At 35.9% G+C, this 22,202-nt stretch overlaps 1 protein-coding gene across 1 annotated transcript in view; it reads left to right on the top strand.

Moving 5' to 3' along the window:
• The window catches only part of DCBLD2 (discoidin, CUB and LCCL domain containing 2), a 101,495-nt gene that overhangs the window by 33,994 nt on the left and 45,299 nt on the right, over positions 1-22,202 (top strand). Inside the window, 1 exon segment of the mRNA XM_017854291.1 lies at positions 14,520-14,657. Coding sequence (XP_017709780.1) covers positions 14,520-14,657 — 138 coding nt within the window.

The following is a 22,202-nucleotide window of genomic DNA, read 5'->3' as shown; positions in this document are numbered from 1 at the left end:
GGCTAGGAAAACGGATCCCCTTCCCCCTTTGGCTTCCAGGTGAGGCGATGCCTCGCCCTGCTTCAGCTCTCGCTGGTCAGGCTGCAGCAGCTGACCAGCACCGATTGTCCGGCACTCCCTAGTGAGATGACCCCAGTACCTCAGTTGAAAATGCAGAAATCACGAGTCTTCTGTGTCGCTCACGCTGGGAGTTGGAGACTGAAGCTGTTCCTATTCGGCCATCTTGCTCCGCCCCCTATAACTGATACATTTTAACTCTTCCATATCTTTTAAAGTTATGTGTATTATATTTTTTGGGTTTATTTTTTTACGTTGTTTTCTATCCTTCTGGGTTTTTTTAAGTGTCTTCGTGTTTGGTAAGGTTTATAGTTTTGTTCTAGGTGCTACTTTTCAATTTATACTTTTTAAAATGCCCGTGGTTCCTATTGTCTTAATCATTTACTATCCAATTTGTGCATTTTTAATGGTATTCTTTATTTTCTACCTATTGCCTATATAACATTCAATGAAGTAGACTTCTTTCCACTTCCTTCTGTACCCAGTTTCCTCTGATTTATTCTGTTTAGTGTGGCTACAACAGAATAACTGAAGCTGGATGTTTTATAAAGAAAGCAGGTTTATTTGGGTCATAATTCTGGTGACTGGAAAGTACAAGAGTAGACAGCTCATTATATAAAGGTTTTGTGCTGCTTCAACTCATGGAGGAAACTGGAAGGAGAAGGGGCTTGTGCAGAGAGAGGGGACTGAGGAGGCCGACTCGCTTTATAACAACCCACTGTCATGGTAACTAATCCAGTCCTGTTCGACTTAGAACTGATTCCCATGAGATGGCATTAATCAATTTATGAGACATCTGGCCCCATGACCCAAACAACTCCCATTAGGCCCCACTTTCCAATATTGTCATGCTGGCAGTTAAACTTCATGAAGACTACACTTTCAGAGATCATTTATGTAGTTTATTATTAGAAAGTGTCTCTGAATGTGTAGAACACTGGAAAAGATGATCTAAGACTACCGTGAATACGTCTGTGCACACAAACTAGAAAGTCTAGAGGAAATGGATAAATTCCTAGAAACACACAACCCCACAAGTTTGAATCAGGAAGAAACAGAAATCCTGAATGGACCAAGCAATAAGTAGTGAGGTTGAATCAGTACTAAAAAATCTCCCAACGACAACAACAAGAACAACAAATGCCCAGGACCAGATGAATTCACAGCTGAATTTTACCAGACATTCAAAGAAGAGCTGATACCAATTCTACTGAAACTATTCCAAAAGATGGAGAAAGAGGGAATCCTCCCTAATTCTTTCTGTGAAACCAGTATCACCCTGATACCAAAGCCAGGAAAAGACACAACAAACAAGGAAAACTGCAGACCAATATTCCTAATGAACATAGGTGCAAAAATCCTCAACAAAATTCTAGCAAACTAGATTCAGCAATATATCAACACGATAATTCAGCATCAAGTGGGTTTCATACCAGGAATGCAAGGATGGTTCAACATATGCAAATCAATAAATGTGATTCACCACACAAATATAATTAAAACAAAAAAAAATTTCAATAGATGAAGAAAAAGCATTTGATAAAATTCAGTATCCCTTCATGATAAAAGTTCTCAACAAACTAGGCACAGAAAGAACATACCTTAAAATAATGAAAGCCATCACAGCTAACACACTGAATGGGAAAAACTGAAAGCATTCTTCCTAAGAACTGGAACAGAGAAGAATGCCTACTTCTACCACTTTTATTCAACATAGTACTAGAAGTTCTAGCTAGAACCATCAGGAGGCAAGAGAAAGAAATAAAGGGCATCTAAGTTAGAAAAGAGAAATCAAACTATCTCTGTTTGCTGATGATGTGATCTTACACCTTGGAAATTCTAAAGACTCCTCCAAAATCTCCTAGATTGGATAAATGAATCAGTAAAGTGTCAGGTTACAAAATCGCCATACACACGTCAGTACTACTACTATGTACCAGTAATGTACCAAACTGAGAATCAAATCGAGAACTCAGTCCCATTTACAATTGCTGCAAAAAAAGAAAGAAAAAAAAAAAACAACCCTAGGAATATACTTAACCAAAGAGGTGAAAGATCTCTACACATAGAACTACAAAACACTGATGAAAGAAATCATAGATGGTACAAACAAATAGGAAAACCTCCTATACTCATGAATTGAAAGAATCAGTATTGTGAAAATGACCATACTGCCCAAAACAATCTACACATTCAATACAGTTCCTACCAAAATACCACCAATGCCGTTTTTCTTTCTTTCTTTCTTTTAGAGAGAATTTTACTCTTTCAACCAGTCTGGAGTGCAGTTGTGCTCTTGGCTCACTTCAGCCTCAGCCTCCTGCTTTAGCTTCCCAAGCAGCTGGAATTACAGGAGTGTGCCATCATATCCTGCCAAAAACACCATTTTTCTCAGAATTAGAAAAGAAAACCCTAAATTCAAATAAACCAAAAATCCTGAATAGCAGAAGCAGTCCTGAGCAAACAAAAGAACTCTAGGGGTATCACTTTAACTGTCTTTAAATTATACTGCAAGGCTACAGTAATCAACACAGAATGATAACTTGTATAAAAATAGACACATGTACCAATGAAACATAATAGAGAACCCAGCTATAAAGTCAAATACCTACAACCAACTGATCTTTGACAGAGTAGACTGAAACATAAAATGGGGGAAAGGACACCATATTCATTTGGTGGTGCTGGAAAATTGGATAGCCATACAAAGAATGAAACTGGATCCCTATCTCTCACTGTCTACAAAAATTTACTCAAGATGGAGTAAAGACTTAACCCTTTCCCCATTTGCTCTGAGAATACTCACCAGTGGCACTTGCGGCTGCATCATTTACCCCAAAGTAAATTTTCCACAAAATAGCACCCTATTATTATTATTTTTGCATTGCTCTGGTATATCAACTTTGGAAACAAAAGACATTATCCTATTATAGTACTCCGTTTTTAGTAGTGGTATTTCCACTTACAAAATATAATCTCAATCGCTGAAAATGTCAAATCCTAGAAAACAGCATCCCTACACATGATGTTAATATTGTTCTTGAAAAGTCGTTGGTCAAAGATTCGTTTGATGAATTCGGTTTTTCTGAAATAGACGATTCTGATGATTCAGACAATTCTGATGTTAGTTCTGTTTAGAAATAACTCCAAAAACAGTTTTTATATTTTATTTTCACATTGACTATCAGTCAGATTTGCTTCAACCTCAAAGAGCGTGTTTATGTAAAATTAAATGAGCACCGGCAGCAAGCCGCACCTTTGTTTTGAAAACAGGAAAAGGGTCAAATGTAAGACCTGAAACCATAACAATTTTAGAAGAAACCCTAGGAAAAGTTCTGAATATTGGCATAGGCAGAGAATTTATGAGTAAGAGACAGAGCAAATGCAACAAAAATAAATAAAGGGGACTCCATTAAACTAAAAAGCTTTGTACAGCAAAAGAGATAATCAGCATTGTAAACAGAGAGTAAATAGAGAACCTACAGAATGGGAGAAAATATTTCTAAACTATACATCTGACAAACAGCGAATGTCCATAATCTACAAGGAACTCAAATCACCAAGAAAATAAATAATTACATTAAAAGTAGAAAACAACATGAACATACATTTCTCAAAAGAAGATACACAAAAGACTAACATATGAAAAATGCTCAATATCACTAGTCATCACAGAAATGCAAATTAAAACTGCAACAAGATACCAATTTGCCCTAGTCAGAATGACCATTAAGAAGTCAAGAAACTTCTTTTTTTGTTGTGTGCAGACAGGGAACACTTATACACTGTTGGCGAGAATGTAAATTAGTTCAACCTCTCTGGAAAACACTATGGAAATTTGTCAAAGAACTAAAAGTTAGATCTACCATTCAGTTTAGCAGTCTCACTACTGATACCTGCCCAAAGGAAAATAAGTCATTATATGAAAAAGATACCTGCATTAGTATGTTTATCACAGTAGAATTCACGATGGAGAAGATACGGAATCAACCTAAGAGTCCATCAAACCAATGAGTGGATAAAGAAAATGTTATATTTAAAAGAATATATATATATATGATGTACACATACACAGTGGAATACTACTCAGCCTTTAAAAAGAATATATATATATATATGATGTACACACACATAGTGGAATACTACTCAGCCTTTAAAAAGAATATATATATATGATGTACACATACACAGTGAATACTACTCAGCTTTTAAAAAGAATATATGATGCACACATACACACACAGTGGAATACTACTCAGCCTTTAAAAAGAATATATATATATATGATACACCAAGTGGAATACTATCTCAGGTCCTTGTAGATGAGAAAAAGAATATATAATATTATAACTGATGCACACATAGCACGGTAGAATAAAAAACAGCTCAGCGTCTTTAAACAAGAATATATATGTATAGAGTTGTGTTGAAGTATAAGTATATATATGATGTACACATACACACACAGTGGAATACCACTCAGCCTTAAAAGAATATATATATATATATATGATGTACACATACACACACAGTGGAATACTACTCAGCCTTTAAACAGAATATATATATATATATGATGTGCACATACACACACAGTAGAATACTACTCAGCCTTTAAAAAGAATGAAATAATGTCTTTGCAGCACCTTGGATAGAACTGAGGGTCATTATCCTAAGTAAAGTAACCCAGGAACAGAAAACCAAGTACTACATGTTCTCACTTATAAGGGGGGACTAACCTTCTGGATAAATGACAGCATACAGAATGCTGTAATGGACATTGGAGACTCAGAAAGGGGGAAGGTGGTAAAGGATTAAAAAATCACCTATTGGGTATAATGTACACTATTTGGGTGATGGGTACACTAAATGCCCAGATTTCATCACTATAAAATTTATCTGTGTAACCAAAACTACTTGTACCCCTAAAGCTATTGAAAAATTTAAAAAATAATATAAATAAATTTCAACATGAGATTTGATGGGGACAAACCACATCCAAATCATAGCACTCTCAGAATATACATTCATAACACACAGCATGTATCATATCTTCTTATTCTTCAACCCCATCTCTAACTGTTCTAGATCTATAATTAAATATAATAAATGATCACTGTCAGTCTTTTTCCTCAAGTCCAACCACTAGTCTATTGTTGGGATGAAATTCATCTTTGAATAACTTGATTCCTTAAGAAGGGCTTATGGTGCAGATTTTGCGTGTTGAAAACTGCTTACTTTGTAAATTTTTTATGGCCTTTAGGCTTGAAGGGGCTGCTTGATAATATCTAAATCTTGGATTGAAATGTTACTTCTTTGAGTTAAAAAAAAAAATGCTTTTCCATGATTCCCTTACTTCATATTGTTTTTTGAGAAGTCTGATGGCAATTGAACTCTCTTGCCATTATAAGGCATTTGGTTTTTGTACAGTGACCATGAGGATTTTTTTCTTTACCTTTAAAGTCTATTAGTTTTCTAAGGATATGTTTTGAAGTTGATCATTACAGGTTAGTTTCCACTGGTATCCGGTGGACTCTTTCAGTATGTAAATTCAGGTCTTCCTTTATTTCTAGAAAATTTTCTTGGATTATAGTTTTAATACTTCCTATTTAATGATTTTTTAAATGACATGATAATTGTATGTATTTATGATGTACATTGTTTTGATACGTGTATACATTGTAGAATGGATCAATCAGACTAATAAATGCATTACCTCACGTACTTAACGTTTTGTAGTGAGAACACTTAAAATCTCTTAGCAATTTTTAAGTAAATACACTGTTATACAGTGGCTCTTTTTAACTTATCACTCCTGTATAACTGAAGTATTTGTGTCCCTTGACCAACATCTCTCCAACTCATCCTTCCAACTCCCCCTTCAATCCGTTCTACTCTCTGCTTCTGTGGGTTTGTCTTTTTTAGATTCTACATGTGAGTGAGATCATGTAGTATTTGTCTTTCTATGCCTTGCTTATTTCATTTAACATCATGTCCTCCAGTTTCATCCATGTTGTTGCAAATGGCAGGGTTTCTTTCTTTTTTTAGTATAGGCTGAATAGTACTCTGCTGTGTTCATATACCACATTTCCTTTATCCATTTATCTACTGATGGACGTTTAGATTGATTCCATATCTTAGCTATTGTGAATAATGCAGCTGTGAACATGGGAGTGTAGATATCTTTTCAACATATTGATTTCATTTTCTTTGGATATGTATACCCAGTAGTAGAATTACTGGATCATTTGATAGTTCTATTTTTAATTTTTTTGAGGAACTTTCATCCTGGTTTTCATGAACAGCTATACTAATTTAGATTCCCACCAATAGTGTAGAAGAGTACCGTTTTTTCCACATTCTTGTCAACACTTATCTTTGTCTTTTTGATAATAGCCATTCTAGCAAGTGTGAGGTGATATCTCATGTGGTTTTATTTTCATTTCATTGGTGTTTAATGGTGCAGAATATTTTTTTCATATATCTGTTGGCTATTTGTATAATAGAGGAGGGGATTGCTTTCATAAACTTTTTCTGAAAAGTACCTACTTAGATATTTTTTCATTTTTAAAGTTATTTGTTTTCTTGCTTTTGAGTTGTTTGACCTCCTCATACGCTTTTGGTATTAACCCTTTACCAGATACATAGTTTGCAGGTATTTTCTCTTTCTCTGTCTCTTCACTCTGTTGATTGTTTTCTTTGCTATGCAAAAGCATTTTAGTTTGAGGTAATCCTATATGCCTATTTTTTAATATTAATATTTGTTCCATTGCTTTGTGTATTTATTTTTAATACTTATACATCAGTTGAAACTTCTTTGCTGTTATATCCCCTTTCATTTCAGCCACATTCTCACCTTTTTACTTTTTAAATATTCTTTTTAGTCTGTTTTTTTCTTCTTCTTTTCAACATTCCTTATGTTTTCATTAGAATCTGTAATTCCTTGTGCACTTTATAATGTGGTCTTAATTCTCCATTTTTGGTATACTTTTGTCTTTTCTTGTATTTCTTTCCTGAGGTCAACCAACTCTCATTTCTTTCTGCTTTTTTGTCCATTTCTGCCCCTAGTTTCTGAATTTATGCTTCAAGATGTTTTATCATATCCCAAATGTTCGAGGACATTTAATTAAGTTTGGAGTGCTGTGCTGTAGTTTCCTTATGTCACTGTTTTTATAGGGGGAGAGGGTTTTCATAAACTAAATTTTAGGGACTCACATTTTTTGTTTTCTTTTATACTGTGTATTTTAAGTAGATTAACATTGTACCTCTGTATTTCTGTGGATAGGGCTGGCAGTTTGCAGTGGTTTATAAGCTTTGTAGCTCATAATAGGCCTCTTCATTAATGTATTTTTTTTCTTCTGGGAGAGACCGTAGTTCGGGAGAGATTGCCTATATATTTGTTGTTTTGTTTGTTCTTTCAGTATCCTAAATGTTTCCTCTGAGGTTTTGAGGCAGATTATTGAGGAATTGACAGCTGTCCATTTCTCAACAACATTTAACTGGAGGGAACTTACTCTCCTATGAGATCCTGGCCACATCCAAGAATTCCAATTTGTGAGCCTTTTAAGTGGATATTAAAAGGTTTTGACATCTCCTAAGTAGTGAAGAGTATATTTTTTCAGAAAAGCTTTAAAGAAATTTCTTGATATTCTATGAATGTCTCATCTGTGATGCTTGGCACCACATCTGGTTTTGCTGAAGTCTTCACATTATTATGACTCATTGCTTTTTGTATTAGCATACTTGGCATGAGAAACTGCCAGCTATACTGAAAGAATCTGTCAACTTAGAGCTAGGGCCTTGAATCACTACCTTTTCAAGATGTTTTATTAAGAAATAGAATGTGAAGCTCTCGTCTTTACAGAAGTTGGCTTGTTTTCCAAAAGATAACTCTTAAAGTCCTTTACTAAAATAGAAGTTTCATAAGAGAGAAGGAAAGCCCACTTGGAAAATTTCGATGGGGAATTTTGATATTACCTTATGAATATTTTAGCCCATCTGAATGCTATAAATTTTTCTATCAAGACCGTTTGGTTACCATTGTAGATAGTGGTAAAAACCTATGTGCTCTTTTGTCTGAGCTACAGTTCTGAAAGGATTTTAGAGGAGTCAACTATGCTTATAATCAAAGAAATGCAAAGTTTTAAAACTAAGTACATTTTTTCTGACTTTTGGATTCATAAAAAAAATTAAAATTTTAATGTTATGTTGGTTTGAGTGTAGTAAAACTGACACTTTTTTATGTTGAAGATGTACATAAGTACACATTTCTGTATGTAGAAGAGGAATCACTGGGTCACTGGGTTGCATATTTTCAGCTTTAACCGTTATTGCCAAATGTTTTTGTGGCTGTACTATTTTACACCCTCTACCAGTGTATAAGAGTTCCAGTTACCATTCTCTGCTTTTCTCCACATTAACTGTTCTGGTGTGTGTGTACTGATGGCATGTTATACATAGTTTGCTTCGTATTTCCTTGAAAGCTGATGATGTGCTCTTTTCATACATTTATTATCCATTTGAATATCTTCATTTATAAAGATTCTGTTTACGTTTTCATGCATATTCTCTGTTGGGAGATCCTTTTCTTATTCATTTGTTGGAGTTCTGTATATATTCTGGTAATGGGTTCTTTTTAGGTGTAGTACACATATCTTCTCCATTGCTATGGACTGCCATTTTGCTCCATTATTGGTATCTTGTGATAAATAGACATTAATTTTATGTAGTTTGCGCTTAGTAATTATTTTATGGTTAGTACTTTTTGTATTCTGTTTAAGGAAGTTTTGCCCATTTCTAGGTCATGAAGCTGTTTCAAAGTTTTCCACTTAAAGCCTTATTGGATTTGTTTCTACATATATTATCGTCAGTCCTTCCAGAATTGATTTTTAGTTGTGTTGTGTGAGGTAGGAGTCAAAGTATCAAGGTACATTTTCCCATGCAGGATTTCTTCACTTTAAAATGTGCAGATATCAGATCTGCTGCTTAAGAAGAAAAACACCAAAGTAGCTACTTTTCTAAAATCAAAATGTACAATAACTATGATATGTTGTAGAAAAACTTAATTTAAAATACTTTTCTAAAACCACTATATTTTAGAAGGAGAGGCAAATTCATTTTTGGTAATATTGCTAAATCCCTTTTAAACCTAGTAAATATCTGTTATGTCCCATTTTAAATATATGCCCAGTAGTCTAATTGTTTAAAAAGAAATTAGAGCTATACCTTCCTATCATTATCTTCTGCAGGCAAGTCTTTGCTGAAGCAGCTAAAACTAAGGCTAAATCCAGCCAAAAAGAACAGCTTATTCACAGTATAAGAGAAATGATTATGGGAAGACATTTTAGACATTCAAAAAGAGGACACTCAACAACTCCAAGTCAGGGCGTTAATTTGTACATCTCCACCTCACTCTGGCCCACCAAGCATAAGACAATGGTCCTCAAAGCTAGGCTTTTTAAAGAAACTTTACTGATGGAAGTTTTTTAATGATAACATCTATGGTAAACATTGTCCAGGCACTATAATGGCCTCTTCTGTACCTTAGAGGATTCAACTGTACATTTGATTTGTCCCACTACACTAAGCTTTCTGAGGGCATCACTGCCTCTCATTCCATCACCGAATCCCCAGGCTGCCTGGCTTAGTGCCTGGATATTCAGGGTTTCAATAAATGAGTTCCTTTGAGAATTCCAAATTTTGTTTTTTGAGACCAGAGATGCTCCTATACTAGTAAAAAAAAAAAAAAAAAAAAACCTGTTCGTAAAGAAGTTTGTAAATTAGAACCTATGCTCTTTAAGCAAGCTTCATTTCCCTCTACTGAAAGTGGACAGAGCTGATATGCTTTTGTTCTTACAAGTAACTCTCTACCCTCTGGTCCATCCTTCTGAGTTGCAGATTCCTAAGGAAAGCATTGTTCCATGGCACACCTCAGCAAGTTGAATGAGCTTCCGTTTAATTGAGAACATAAATAAGATTTCTGTAGAAGATTTTATAGTAACAGTATTAACTATACTTCTGGTTTATCAGAGTCAGATGCACTATCTCACCTGTCTTTTGAATACAGAATGTTTCCATTTAACATCTTCTAGAGCTTAAATTATTGCTGTTCTTCATCTACTGTGGTTAATGTGTACATTAGAAGAGGCATGGTGACCATGAGGTCTCTACACTCTATACAAGTGGCTACAAACTCACTGCCAACAGGGTTTAGACAGATGAAATAAAGAAGTGAAATGGCCTAGGCATATGAAGAATAACAGCATAGCCATGATGATAAATGATAGCTGAGCTTCAGGACTGGGGGCATTGTGGAGTGGTAGGGCTGTGGCAAACTGGAGTATGACTTTCTTTTTCAAAGGGGATAGCTACTTAAGGACAATCACTTAGAAAACTGGCCTAGATTTCCTTTTTTCCTTGTGATTTTTCAAGAGAAGTTAGAAATTCAGAATGTATGTAAAGTTTCCAGATTTTGAAAACTTTAACACCTAATTTAAACATTTTTGAAGGAGAGTATAGCCCAGAACTATACAGACCAAGAGGCCTGTGGGCTGATTCGGGTCCTGAGCCATCAATTCTAACTTCTCCTCCATACCTCTGTCAGATTCAATTATCCAAAAGCATGATATTCTTGGACTGTACACTAAATTCCTGGTTGTGTTCTGTCTTATTTTGCTTCATAGCAAATTATCACAAGCTTAGCAGCTTAAACGAGCACAGTTTTATCATCCCAGTTTCCATGGATCTGAAGTCTGGGCATTGCATGGCATGACTGAATTCTCTGCTCAGGTTCCTACCAGGCTGAAGTTAAGGTGTTAGCTGGGAATACGTTTCTCACCTGGGGCTCACAGTTCTCTTCCAAGTGTACTAGTTGTTGGTAGAATTCAGTTCGTTGCAGTTGTAAAACTGAGGTCCCCATTTTCCTGGTAACTGTTGGCCAGGGACTGCTCTAAGTTTCTAGAGGCCACTTGCAGTGACCCTGATAGGCAAGGTGCTACATAGATGTTTGCTTTCTTCCAGGACACGTGGCATGTGTCTCTCTTATTTCCAATTCTGCAACCTGTGAAAACAATGTGCTTTTAATGGGCCTACCTGATTAGTTCAGGCTTACCCAGAAAAATCTTCCTTTTGCCATATATGTAACATAAAAGAAGTTAAGAATAAAACTGACAGGGAATCCTGGTAAGAAATACCCTAGAAGGCCGGGTGCAGTGGCTCACGCCTGTAATCCCATCACTTTGGGAGGCTGAGGTGGGTGGATCACCACAGGTCAGGAGTTCAAGACCAGCCTGGCCAATATGGTGAAACCATGTCTCTAATAAAAATACAAAAATTAGCCAGGTGTGCTGGTGTGCGTCTGTAATCCCAGCTACTTGGGAGGCTGAGACAGGAGAATTGCTTGAACCCGGGAGGCAGAGGTTGCAGTGAGCCAAGATCACGCCACTGTGTACTCCAGCCTGGGTGACAGAACAAGACTCCATTTGAAAGAGAGAGAGAGAAAGAAAGAAAGAGAGAAGGAGAGAAGGGAAGAGGAAAGGAAGGAAAGGAATATCCTAGAAGCATTAAAAGATCACATACTATAGGAAATTTTACAAGTTAACACACGTTGGAAAAGTTAATCAAGAAAACAACAAGTTACCAGTTTCTTTATCTCCAGTAATGCTGGGGAGAGGGGAATAAATTGGTGCAGCCTTTTTGTTGAGTTAGATTCCATTTATCAGTTTTGGCTTTTGTTGCCATTGCTTTTGGTGTTTTAGTCATGAAGTCTTTGCCCATGCCTATGTTCTGAATGGTATTGCCTAGGTTTTCTTCTAGGGTTTTTATGGTGTTAGGTGTTATATGTTAAGTCTTTAATTCATCTTGAGTTAATTTTTGTATAAGGCGTAAGGAATGGGCCCAATTTCAGTTTTCTTCATATGGCTAGCTAGCCAGTTTTCCCAACAGCATTTATTAAATAGGGAACCCCTTCCCCATTGCTTTTGTCAGGTTTGTCAAAGATCAAATGGTTGTAGATATGTGGTGTTATTTCTGAGGCCTCTATTCTGTTCCAGTGGTCCACATACCTGTTTTGGTACCAGTACTATGCTGTTTTGATTACTGTAGCCTTGTGGTATAGTTTGAAGTCAGGTAGCGTGATGCCTCCAGCTTTATTCTTTTTGCTTAGGATTGTCTTGGCTATGNTTTTTGTATAAGGCGTAAGGAATGGGCCCAATTTCAGTTTTCTTCATATGGCTAGCTAGCCAGTTTTCCCAACAGCATTTATTAAATAGGGAACCCCTTCCCCATTGCTTTTGTCAGGTTTGTCAAAGATCAAATGGTTGTAGATATGTGGTGTTATTTCTGAGGCCTCTATTCTGTTCCAGTGGTCCACATACCTGTTTTGGTACCAGTACTATGCTGTTTTGATTACTGTAGCCTTGTGGTATAGTTTGAAGTCAGGTAGCGTGATGCCTCCAGCTTTATTCTTTTTGCTTAGGATTGTCTTGGCTATGTGGACTCTTTTTTGGTTCCATATGAAATTTAAAGTAGTTTTTTCTAATTCTGTGAAGAAAGTCAATGGTAGCTTGATGGGGATAGCATTGAATCTATATATTTGGGCATTATGGCCATTTTCACAATATTGATTCTTTCTATCCATGAGCATGGAATGTTTTTCCATTTGTTTGTATCCTCTCTTATTTCCTTGAGCAGTGGTTTGTCCTTGAAGAGGTCCTTCACGTCCCTTTAAGTTGTATTCCTAGGTATTTTATTCTCTTTGCAGCAATTGTGAATGGGAGTTCACTCATGATTTGGCTCTCTGTCTGTTATTGGTGTATAGGAATGCTTGTGGTTTTTTCACATTGATTTTGTATCCTGAGACTTTGCTGCAGTTGTCTATCAGCTTAAGGAGATTTTGGGCTGAGACAGTGGGATTTTCTAAATATACAGTCATGTCGTCTGCAAACAGAGACAGTTTTACTTCCTGTCTTCCTGTTTGAATACCCTTTATTTCTTTCTCTTGCCTGATTGCCATGGCCAGAACTTCCAATACTATGTTAATAGAAGTGGTGAGAGAGGGCATCCTTGTGCCAGTTTTCAAAGGGAATGCTTCCAGTTTTTGCCCATTCAGTATGATATTGGCTGTGGGTTTGTCATATATAGCTTTTATTGTTTTGAGGTATGCTGATTTTGAACTTTTAAAAGCAATTTTATTCCTAAGTTTTTTGACTTTTGTGATGCTATTATGGATGGAGTTTTAAAATTTTCATTTCAGATTGCACTAGCATATATGGAAATGCAGTTGATATTTGTATATGGATCCTGTGACTTAGCTAAGTTTCTTTACTAGTTCTAGTGAGGTTTTGTTTTGTTTTCTTTGTCAATTCCTTAGAATTCTCTACTCATAAGATCAAGTATCATCCTTGAAAATGATATCCTTGGAAGTCCACATGACTCTTATTCAAGTGATGCTGCCATAGCTTAAAACATTTTTGGAAGTCCTTATTCAGAATTGCTTACACAAGTTACCAAGCACATAAGAAAATCAGTTTTTATTATTTATTAGTGCATGTCTTGCTTTAATGTTTCTTCTTCTTCTTTTTTATCTTAGTATCTTAGATCTGTACTGAGGATATGTTATTTTTTATAGCCTAGGACAACTTTGAATGCGGCCCAACAGAAATTCGTAAACTTTCTTAAAACATTATGAGGTTTTTTTGTGATTTATTTTTTATGTTTGTTTATTGGTTGATTAATTGATTGATTGTGCCCATCAGCCGTCGTTAGTGTTAATGCATTTTATTTGTGGTCCAAGACAATTCTTTTTCCAATGTGGCCCAGGGAAGCCAAAAGATTGGACACCTCTGTGATAGACATTAAAGGATGGAAGTTAGGCACACAGTTATATATATGCATCTGACATTTAAGGAAAAAGCTGTGGATGGAAGGTTAAGCTTGTGAGTTGTCAGATCATAGTTAAAGCCATGGGATCAAATGTGATCACCTAAAGAGATTAACTAGAAATCCAGCAACCCTCAGAAGTAAAATTGAATAGGTCCAAAAAAAGGCTTGAGGCGTGACCTAAGGTCAGAATCTAAGGGGGTTTGAGGGAAGCACGTTAAGAATACTACTAATTAACCATCAGTTCATTTGTGAGCCACCTGCCTGGATGAAATATTTTGTTAAATTTTTTTTAGTCCCTTATTACTGTTTTTAAAGAGTATACATGTCTTTCACAGGAAATTAATCTCTGTAAGTTCAGTGATACATGTACTGCTTTTCCTTTTGAATCATTTGAATAGACGTTACTTGTCATTTTTTTCCTCCAGAGTAATATGATTTGTAATCATTAAACATTTTAGTCCTTATTTTATACTAATTTAATAGCCAGCTTGGTATATTATTCTGATTCTGTTATCTACATTGCAAATATTATTGACTTAAGGAGAGCCACAGCAAATAATCTGCTTTTCTTTCATTCCTAGGCAAATACTGTGGTCTGGGGTTGCAAATGAACCATTCAATTGAATCAAAAGGCAATGAAATCACATTGCTGTTCATGAGTGGAATCCATGTTTCTGGACGCGGATTTTTGGCCTCATACTCTGTTATAGATAAACAAGGTAATTTTCACCTTATGCAGTGGCTCCTACACTTTGTAATTTCTAATAACAAAAATAAAATGCTTTTTTTCAGTAGCTGTTTTCTGAAATTGGAATAGAGCAGAAAGACTGAACAGTTAATAGCATATATATAAATTTGACAAATAAGGTGAGATCGGTTTCAAAGTTCCAAAATTAAAAGTACATGAACGTTACTTCCCTTTCCTTAGTAGAGGAAATACTGCTGAAATACTGATTTTTTTTATTTTTATAAGGTTGGAACACAAACTATAATAACTTTTTTTTTTTTTGAGACAGAGTTTTGCTCTTGTTGCCCAGGCTGGAATGCAGTGGTGCGATCTCAGCTCAGTGCAACCTCCACCTCCTGGGTTCAAGTGATTCTCCTGTCCCAGCCTCCCGAGTAGCTGGGATTACAGGCATGTGCCACCATGCCTGGCTAATTTTGTATTTTTAGTAGAGATGGGGTTTCTCCATGTTGGCCAGGCTGGTCTCGAACTCCTGACCTCAGGTGATTCGCTTGGCTCGGCCTCCCAAAGTGCTGGAATTACAGGTGTGAGCTACTGCACCCGTCCTATAATAACATTTTTAAATTTTATAAATTTTTGAAATGTTTTATATCAATTTAAAACATTATTATTCACAGTTTACTGCTTCATGGTGCTGTGTTAAAGACCATACTACCAATATTTTCAAAGAATAAGTTCTCACATCCCCAGGAGTACCTGAGGAGTGCTGAGACAGCATGAAATAAACATGGTGTATTTCTAAATTGCTAATGTTTAGGAGGAAAATGTGGTGTAAAGGGGGAAAATGAAAAACAAGGTTATTCAGGTGCTGGTGAGGTTTTGGGGAAAAAGAAACAGTATACAGTGTTCGTGGGAGTATCAGTCAGTTCAGCCATTGTGGAAGACAATGTGGCAATTCCTCAAAGACCTAAAGACAGAAATACCATTCAACCCAGCAATGCCATGACTGGATATATACCCAAAGGAATATCAATTATTCTGTCATAAAGACATATGCATGTGTATGTTCATTGTACCACTATTTAATAGCAAAGACTTAGAATCACCTTAAATGCCCATCAGTGATAGACTGGATAAAGAAAGTTTTGTACATACACATCATGGAATACTATTCAGCCATGAAAAAGAACGAGATGTTCTTTACAGGGACATAGATGGAGCTGGAAGCCCTTATCTTTAGCAGACTAATTAATGCAGGAACAGAAAACCAAATACTGCAGGTGCATGTTCTGACTTATAAGTGGGAGCTAAATTATGAAAACACATGGACATATAGAGGGGAACAACACACACTAGGGATTTTTGGAGGGTGGGAGGTGGGAGAGGATCAGGAAAACTAAATAATGGTTACCAGGCTTAATACCTGGATGATAAAATAATCTGTAAAACAAGCCCCATGACACAAGCTTACTTGTGTAACAAACCTGCACATGTACCCCAAACTTAAAAGTTTAAAAACAAAAGATTATTAAATAGAATAGAATCCAAAATTTACCTGAATCTCCAAGATAAAATGCAAGACCTGCATGAAATCTCTGATGTGTTTTAGCTGCTGTGGGATGTGTTCATTTCCCCCTGCTATGTAGGGGTACCATGATGAGAAAGTTTAAGAAGTGTTGCTAGTATAAGAATATATCAAAACAATCATTTAAATTTTTAAAAGTTGATATTTTGATATTCAGCATTGAATTAAGTTACCATTTAAAAGTTTAAATTGGCTTTTACTTCATATTGTATAAATGAGGACATTATCAAGAACCTCCTAGTTGTGAGAGTGCTGGGCACTGGGAATTATAGGTGAAAGCAAGCGATTCCTCCTCAGCTGTGGTGGGTTTGGGATAAACACAATATGTCTTATTGAAAGTTTCATTTAGAAGGTGATAGAGGAGAGAGCTCTTTTGTATGGAGGAACCTGCATTTCTTTAGTTTATAAGCAATAGGGCAAGGTGTGAAGGCTAACAAAATCTGTCATGGAAAATGAGAAGGAAAATTCATTTGGATGAAATAGTAGAAAAGAACTAGAAACATTATGCCAAATGAACAATTAATATTTTCGACAGAACCAGGAAAACATATGCAGTGTGATGTTGTGGAAAGGACTCTAGGTGTCCCTGGAATCAAAGCTTGCCTCTACCACGTGCTAGCTGGCTAACCTCTGGCCAGTCATTTCACCACTGTGAGTTGTGAGGACTGAATCTAATAAAAACGTGTACCGTTTGTAGGCTCATGACATAGCAGACACATACAATGTTAGTTTCCCCTCTTCTACCACTGTACACATGCATGCACATGTTCCCCACCCCTACCACTGAAAGAGTAATGTAGAGAACACAAGTGAGATGATAATGGATTACCGTCCTTTAAGTTTTACTTAAAGTCTTGGGGTTGATAGGTGAGAGGATAGATAACAAAGTTAATTTGCTTGTTTTCATTAAGTTTCTTAACCTTAATATCAGGTTAAATTATTTATTTTGATTCATATTTTTGCTTTTCTCTGTTATTTATCAAGATGAAAGTTTCTGGAAAATAAGTATCCTCTTTTTTTAAGTAAAGAAAAGTTTCTCACATTAGATATTTAAATTATGAGGCTTTTTGACCCACAGAAACCTTAATATCCTGCATTAAATTTACTTAAGAATTGGCTATGACCTCAGATAAAAGAATCAGAATGTTGCGTAGCTTACAAACCTCTGGCAAATTTCAAGTGGCTATATTCTATTTTGGATGAATCTTAGCTTCCAAAGATTTTTGAAACAACCACCTTAATCAGGAATTTCTTGATACTAAAACTTTCAAAGTCATAATCATCTTGGGAAATCCTCATTTAATAGCTGTCTCCTGAAATCTTACTATTTTTTTTCATGTCTTTATCCCATCCATCAAGCATGTGTTTTATCTGAACTAGAATGAATTGGCTGAACTGTATTCAAGAGAACACTGGTCGAATTTCTTATTACCTCTTCTTGGGTGGCTTTTTGATCACAATTTCTTATAATGACTCATTCATTTGAAGGTTGCTTGGCTTTGGTTGAGGTCCTCAGTGTATTTTTATCCAGGAAACTTAACTGCCACAATGAATTCCATAAATGTTTTCAAGGAACCTAACTACATGTCCCTAGCCTACAAGTCTAGTTGAAGATTTAGAGTATTTGGGAATGAAAAGATTGTGAAAAATCTTGCTTCATCAGCTACTTCATTTGTTAGGCTCTCAAGATGACTTGTGTTATAGTATGTATTGTTGATAGACTCATGATTTTGTGTGAGATAGACTAATTCTCATTACCTTGTGCAAGAGCCCATTGTAAAAATCTATTCCTTTTGATTCCTTATTTCCTGCCCTATATTTGGCACCAAGGAAACAGCAGTAGATAAGACAATCATACCTTCATGGGACTTGCAGTATAGGGTTGGAAAAAGACATTAAACGAATACTTAATTGCAAGTATGAAATAAAGTATGGTGAAAGAATCAGCAAATGATAGGGGCCAGAGGTGTGTGGGGAGTGGAAGATTGATAAAAAAAAAAAAGCAGAGTTTTCCTGAGGAAGTCACTTTTAAGCTATGAAATGAAGGATTGGAGTTTCCAGGCAGACGAGGAAGGAAAGACATTCTACAGAAGGGAATGGCAGGTGCAAAAACCTGTTGGTGGAGAAGAGCTTTGGGAGAACGGGAAAAGAAAGCCAGAGTAGCTAGAGTAGATTGGGTGGGGGATGAGTAGGTTTCATTATTCTGAACCTTACAGAAGGGTTGGAGTTTTTTCCTAAGAGTGTATGGAAGCTGTTAAGAACAGAGAAGTGGTGTGACTGGATTTATGTTTTTGTTTATGCAATCTTCCCTGCTCTGTGAAGAGTGGGTCAAATAAAAGTAAGAATAAATGTAGAGAGGCCCATTAAGAGACTGTCTGAGGAGCCAAAGCAGAGATGATTGAATTAAGAGGTCTCGTTATAAATGTAACTAGAATTATGCCGGTTTGTAAAGACCGTAGAAGTCAGACTTATCTTCTACAGGGAACACTTCAATGAATTAGTTTATCCTGATGGAATTTCAGCTTTAGGCAGAGTCTTTGAGCATTAGGAGCCTCTTGGATGAAGCTCTGAACTACAGTAATGCCGGTTGTATCTTGGGCTCTCTATCTGGAGTCCTGTTCCACTTTCGTTTCTAGTTTTCATTAAAATTTTAATAAAGCTTTTTTCCCCTCTCTGCTGCTTTTAATGATCTTTGAGTGGTAGTTTTCAGCTTTTTTCATTACCAGTTATCTCTTTCCATTTTCACCTATAAACCTCATTTTTGAAAGATATAGTGAAAGGAAAAGTTCCCATTTCCTCAAGCAATTTGATATGTAGAAGTATGAATCAACACTTCCAGCAACTGTGAGAGGACTAATATTTCTACTTTAAAGTAGCATAATCTCCACAAATTTCAGCCGTTCCACAGAAGCAGCCACTAAATACTTCCTTATAGAAACAGCCACATCGATGGTCCTCATACTAGGTATTCTCTCTAATAATCTGCTCTCCAGTGAACTATAATAAATACTGTTAATCAGTTTTCATCTACCGCGGCCAGACTTTCTGAAAATTTGAAGATGTATGTGGACCTTTGTGGTATCTTGGACATTTATATTGGCAATCCCTGTTTAGAAGTTCTATAAAAACTCCTGAGTTACTGCTGGTGTTACTGAGTGAGGCAGAACCTACCACACTAAGGTCCAGACTCAGGTAACTTGGATCTTTTAATTTAGTATAATAATAAATGTGGCCAGGTGTGGTGACTCACGCTTGTAATCCCAGCACTTTGGGAGGCCGAGGCAGGTGGATCACCTGAGGTCAGTAGTTTGAGACCAGCCTGGCCAATATGATGAAAACCTGTCTTTACTAAAAATACAAAAAATTAGCAGGGCATGGTGGTGGGTTCCTGTAATCCCCGCTACTCAGGAGGCTGAGGCAGGAGAATCGTTTGTACCCAGGAGGCAGAGGTTGCAGTGAGCCGAGATTGCATTACTGCACTCCAACCTGGGCAGCAAGAATGAAACTCTGCCCCAAAATAATAATAATAATAAATGCTACTGACATTTTATTCTGAAAAGTAGATTTAAAAACAGCAGTTGTCATTGGAATTGAAAAAATAAAATGAATTTTATAGATGATCTAAATTTCTATTTTTGAATCTGTTCAACAATGACCAGTTTCTAGGAGGAACTGGACATTTCTAGAATGGTTCTGGGTGATGGTTTTTTTAAGTTGTAGTTATAAAACAGTGAACTCAGAAGAAATATATACATTTGCATTGAAAGCTTCAAGTCCTTCAAGACAGCATTTGTTCATATGTACCATAATTGGGGTGTGTGTGTGTGTGTGTGTGTGTGTGTGTGTGTGTGTTTACATGCATGATTGGAAAGTGGTGATCCTGGTATTCTTTTTGGAGAACATGAAATTGTCACTTAAAACATAATACTAAATCTTACTACTTTAGATTTCACCAACTCAGAATTTTGTAGTGGTCAGTCTAAAGTTTGCCTTTATTTTGGAGGGGAGAAATAGTAAATGGTTTAAAATTTCATGTGAAATAATGTTGATATTAACATACTTCCTAATTGGAACTCATAAACACATGTTCATTCATTGTCTGCCACCCCTTAGAATCTGATGACAGTGCACTTAAGACTTGTGAACAGCTGAGCCTGGAAAATATTCCCATTTAACAAGATTATCATTGCTATATGATGGATTATTTTTAAAATTAACACCAATAGTATAAAAAATATTTGCTGCATTTTTTAACCACATCATTTTTGCAAATATTTGCCATTTTTTCATTCTTACATCAGATTATATCAGTTTGCAAATGAAACATAGGGCTGACTAGATAATTCCTTTCTAGCAGAGTCCAAATTTCTGTAACTAGTTATTTTTTTCCTGCATGGAATGTTTTCGGCTTTGAAAATAGAGTGTGAATTCCTTAGATTGTTTGCCTTCTTAACTGTACAGTAATTTTACAGAATCTGTTTTGTTTCCAGTACCACAGTTGGCTAGGTTCCTATTTGTTATTTTTATATTGGTTTCCAAATGTTGGTTCCTGTATGTGGCAAACATTTTAAAACTCTGATACTGTTAAACTTAGTAAGATTTTATTAATGAAGTTTCAGTTTACATTCCTATCTTTAGATATGCTTTTGTTTCCACACAAATGAGTATGTATAATGTTTGTGTGTATAATATAATTAACATGCAGAAGAATATTTGTAGTTTGGTGTGAATTTGTAGAACAAAGGTGCTGATGAACAAAGTGTTACCAATTTTGCAGAGAAAGAAAATTTAAACAATCTGTTAAGATGGTGTTAACCCAAAGGGGCAATTCACATTACAGTATAGCGTTTATTCCAAGCTGATAGGTAAGCCTGAAGAGCATCTTAATCATTTTAATGTTTTCTATATGTTTAATTTTTTTTGGTATATTAGGAGTGCTGAGAACAGACTACATATATGTTTGTGCTGTCTCGTGCTATACAGTGGCTCTGTCCTTCACTGTTGGTAAATACAAATGTATTTAGTAGCTTCCTAGATACTGTGTAGGTCACAAAATAATTATGCTATATTTTAATGTTTTGTATTCATTTTTTAGTGTATGGAGATTTAGATAAGGAGTTTGATTTGATCCAGTTAACCATATGTAGCTTATAGCCTGTTTGACTACATAGTTTATTGCTTAGGCAACTGAGCTATGCTTTATATCATCCATAAGAAAGCATTAATTATTTTCGTCTGAGAAAATTTTTTCCGGGCTTCTACTGTGGACTCTGCTTTTCATAGATGACATTGTTATATTCCTAAGAGAAACATGAAGTTTAGTCTCCACTCTCAGTACACAAAAGGAGAGAAGAGGTAAAATACCTAGTATAGTGTCTGGTACTTAGTAAATGTTAATTGGCTCTGAATCACTATAAATTATGTTTTACTATACTATATATGTGAATTCCTCTTAACAGAATTGCAGATGCTAAAAACCAATGCCAGATTCCTATAATAGAAGCAAGGAATTAGTCTTAGGACCACACAATAATACTGTCAGGAGAATTTAGCCGAAGACCAGGCTTATCCTACATCGTTGAGCACCCGAACAAAGTAGCTGTTCAAGTATCTACGATGCAAGGCTGTTGACAAGATGAAAACTATGAAAGCAAGACTACATATTGTTTAAGGCTCTGGGAAATTGATTATTTAAAGAATTTTAGACCACATAAGAGAGAAGAATGTATATGTGTACATTTTCTTGTTTCTGCCTGTATTTTCTTATTTCTAGTAAATAATACAGTAACATAGGAATAGTACTTCTGTGCTTTCTTTTTTGAGAGAGTCTTGCTCTGTCACCTGGGCTGGAGTGCATTGGCGCTATCTCAGCTCACTGCAACCTCCGCCTCCTGGGTTCAAGCGATTCTCCTGCCCCAGCCTCCCAAGTAGCTGGGACTACAGGCACGTGCCCCCCCCCCCGGCTAATTTTTTGTATTTTTTTTTTTTTTTTTT

This window comes from Rhinopithecus bieti, unplaced genomic scaffold, assembly GCF_001698545.2.
Source record: "Rhinopithecus bieti isolate Rb0 unplaced genomic scaffold, ASM169854v2 scaffold_38527, whole genome shotgun sequence".
NCBI classification, from domain to species: domain Eukaryota; kingdom Metazoa; phylum Chordata; class Mammalia; order Primates; family Cercopithecidae; genus Rhinopithecus; species Rhinopithecus bieti.
The sequence above is the reverse complement of the archived record's forward strand: the minus strand, read 5'-3'. Positions and strand labels throughout refer to the sequence as shown.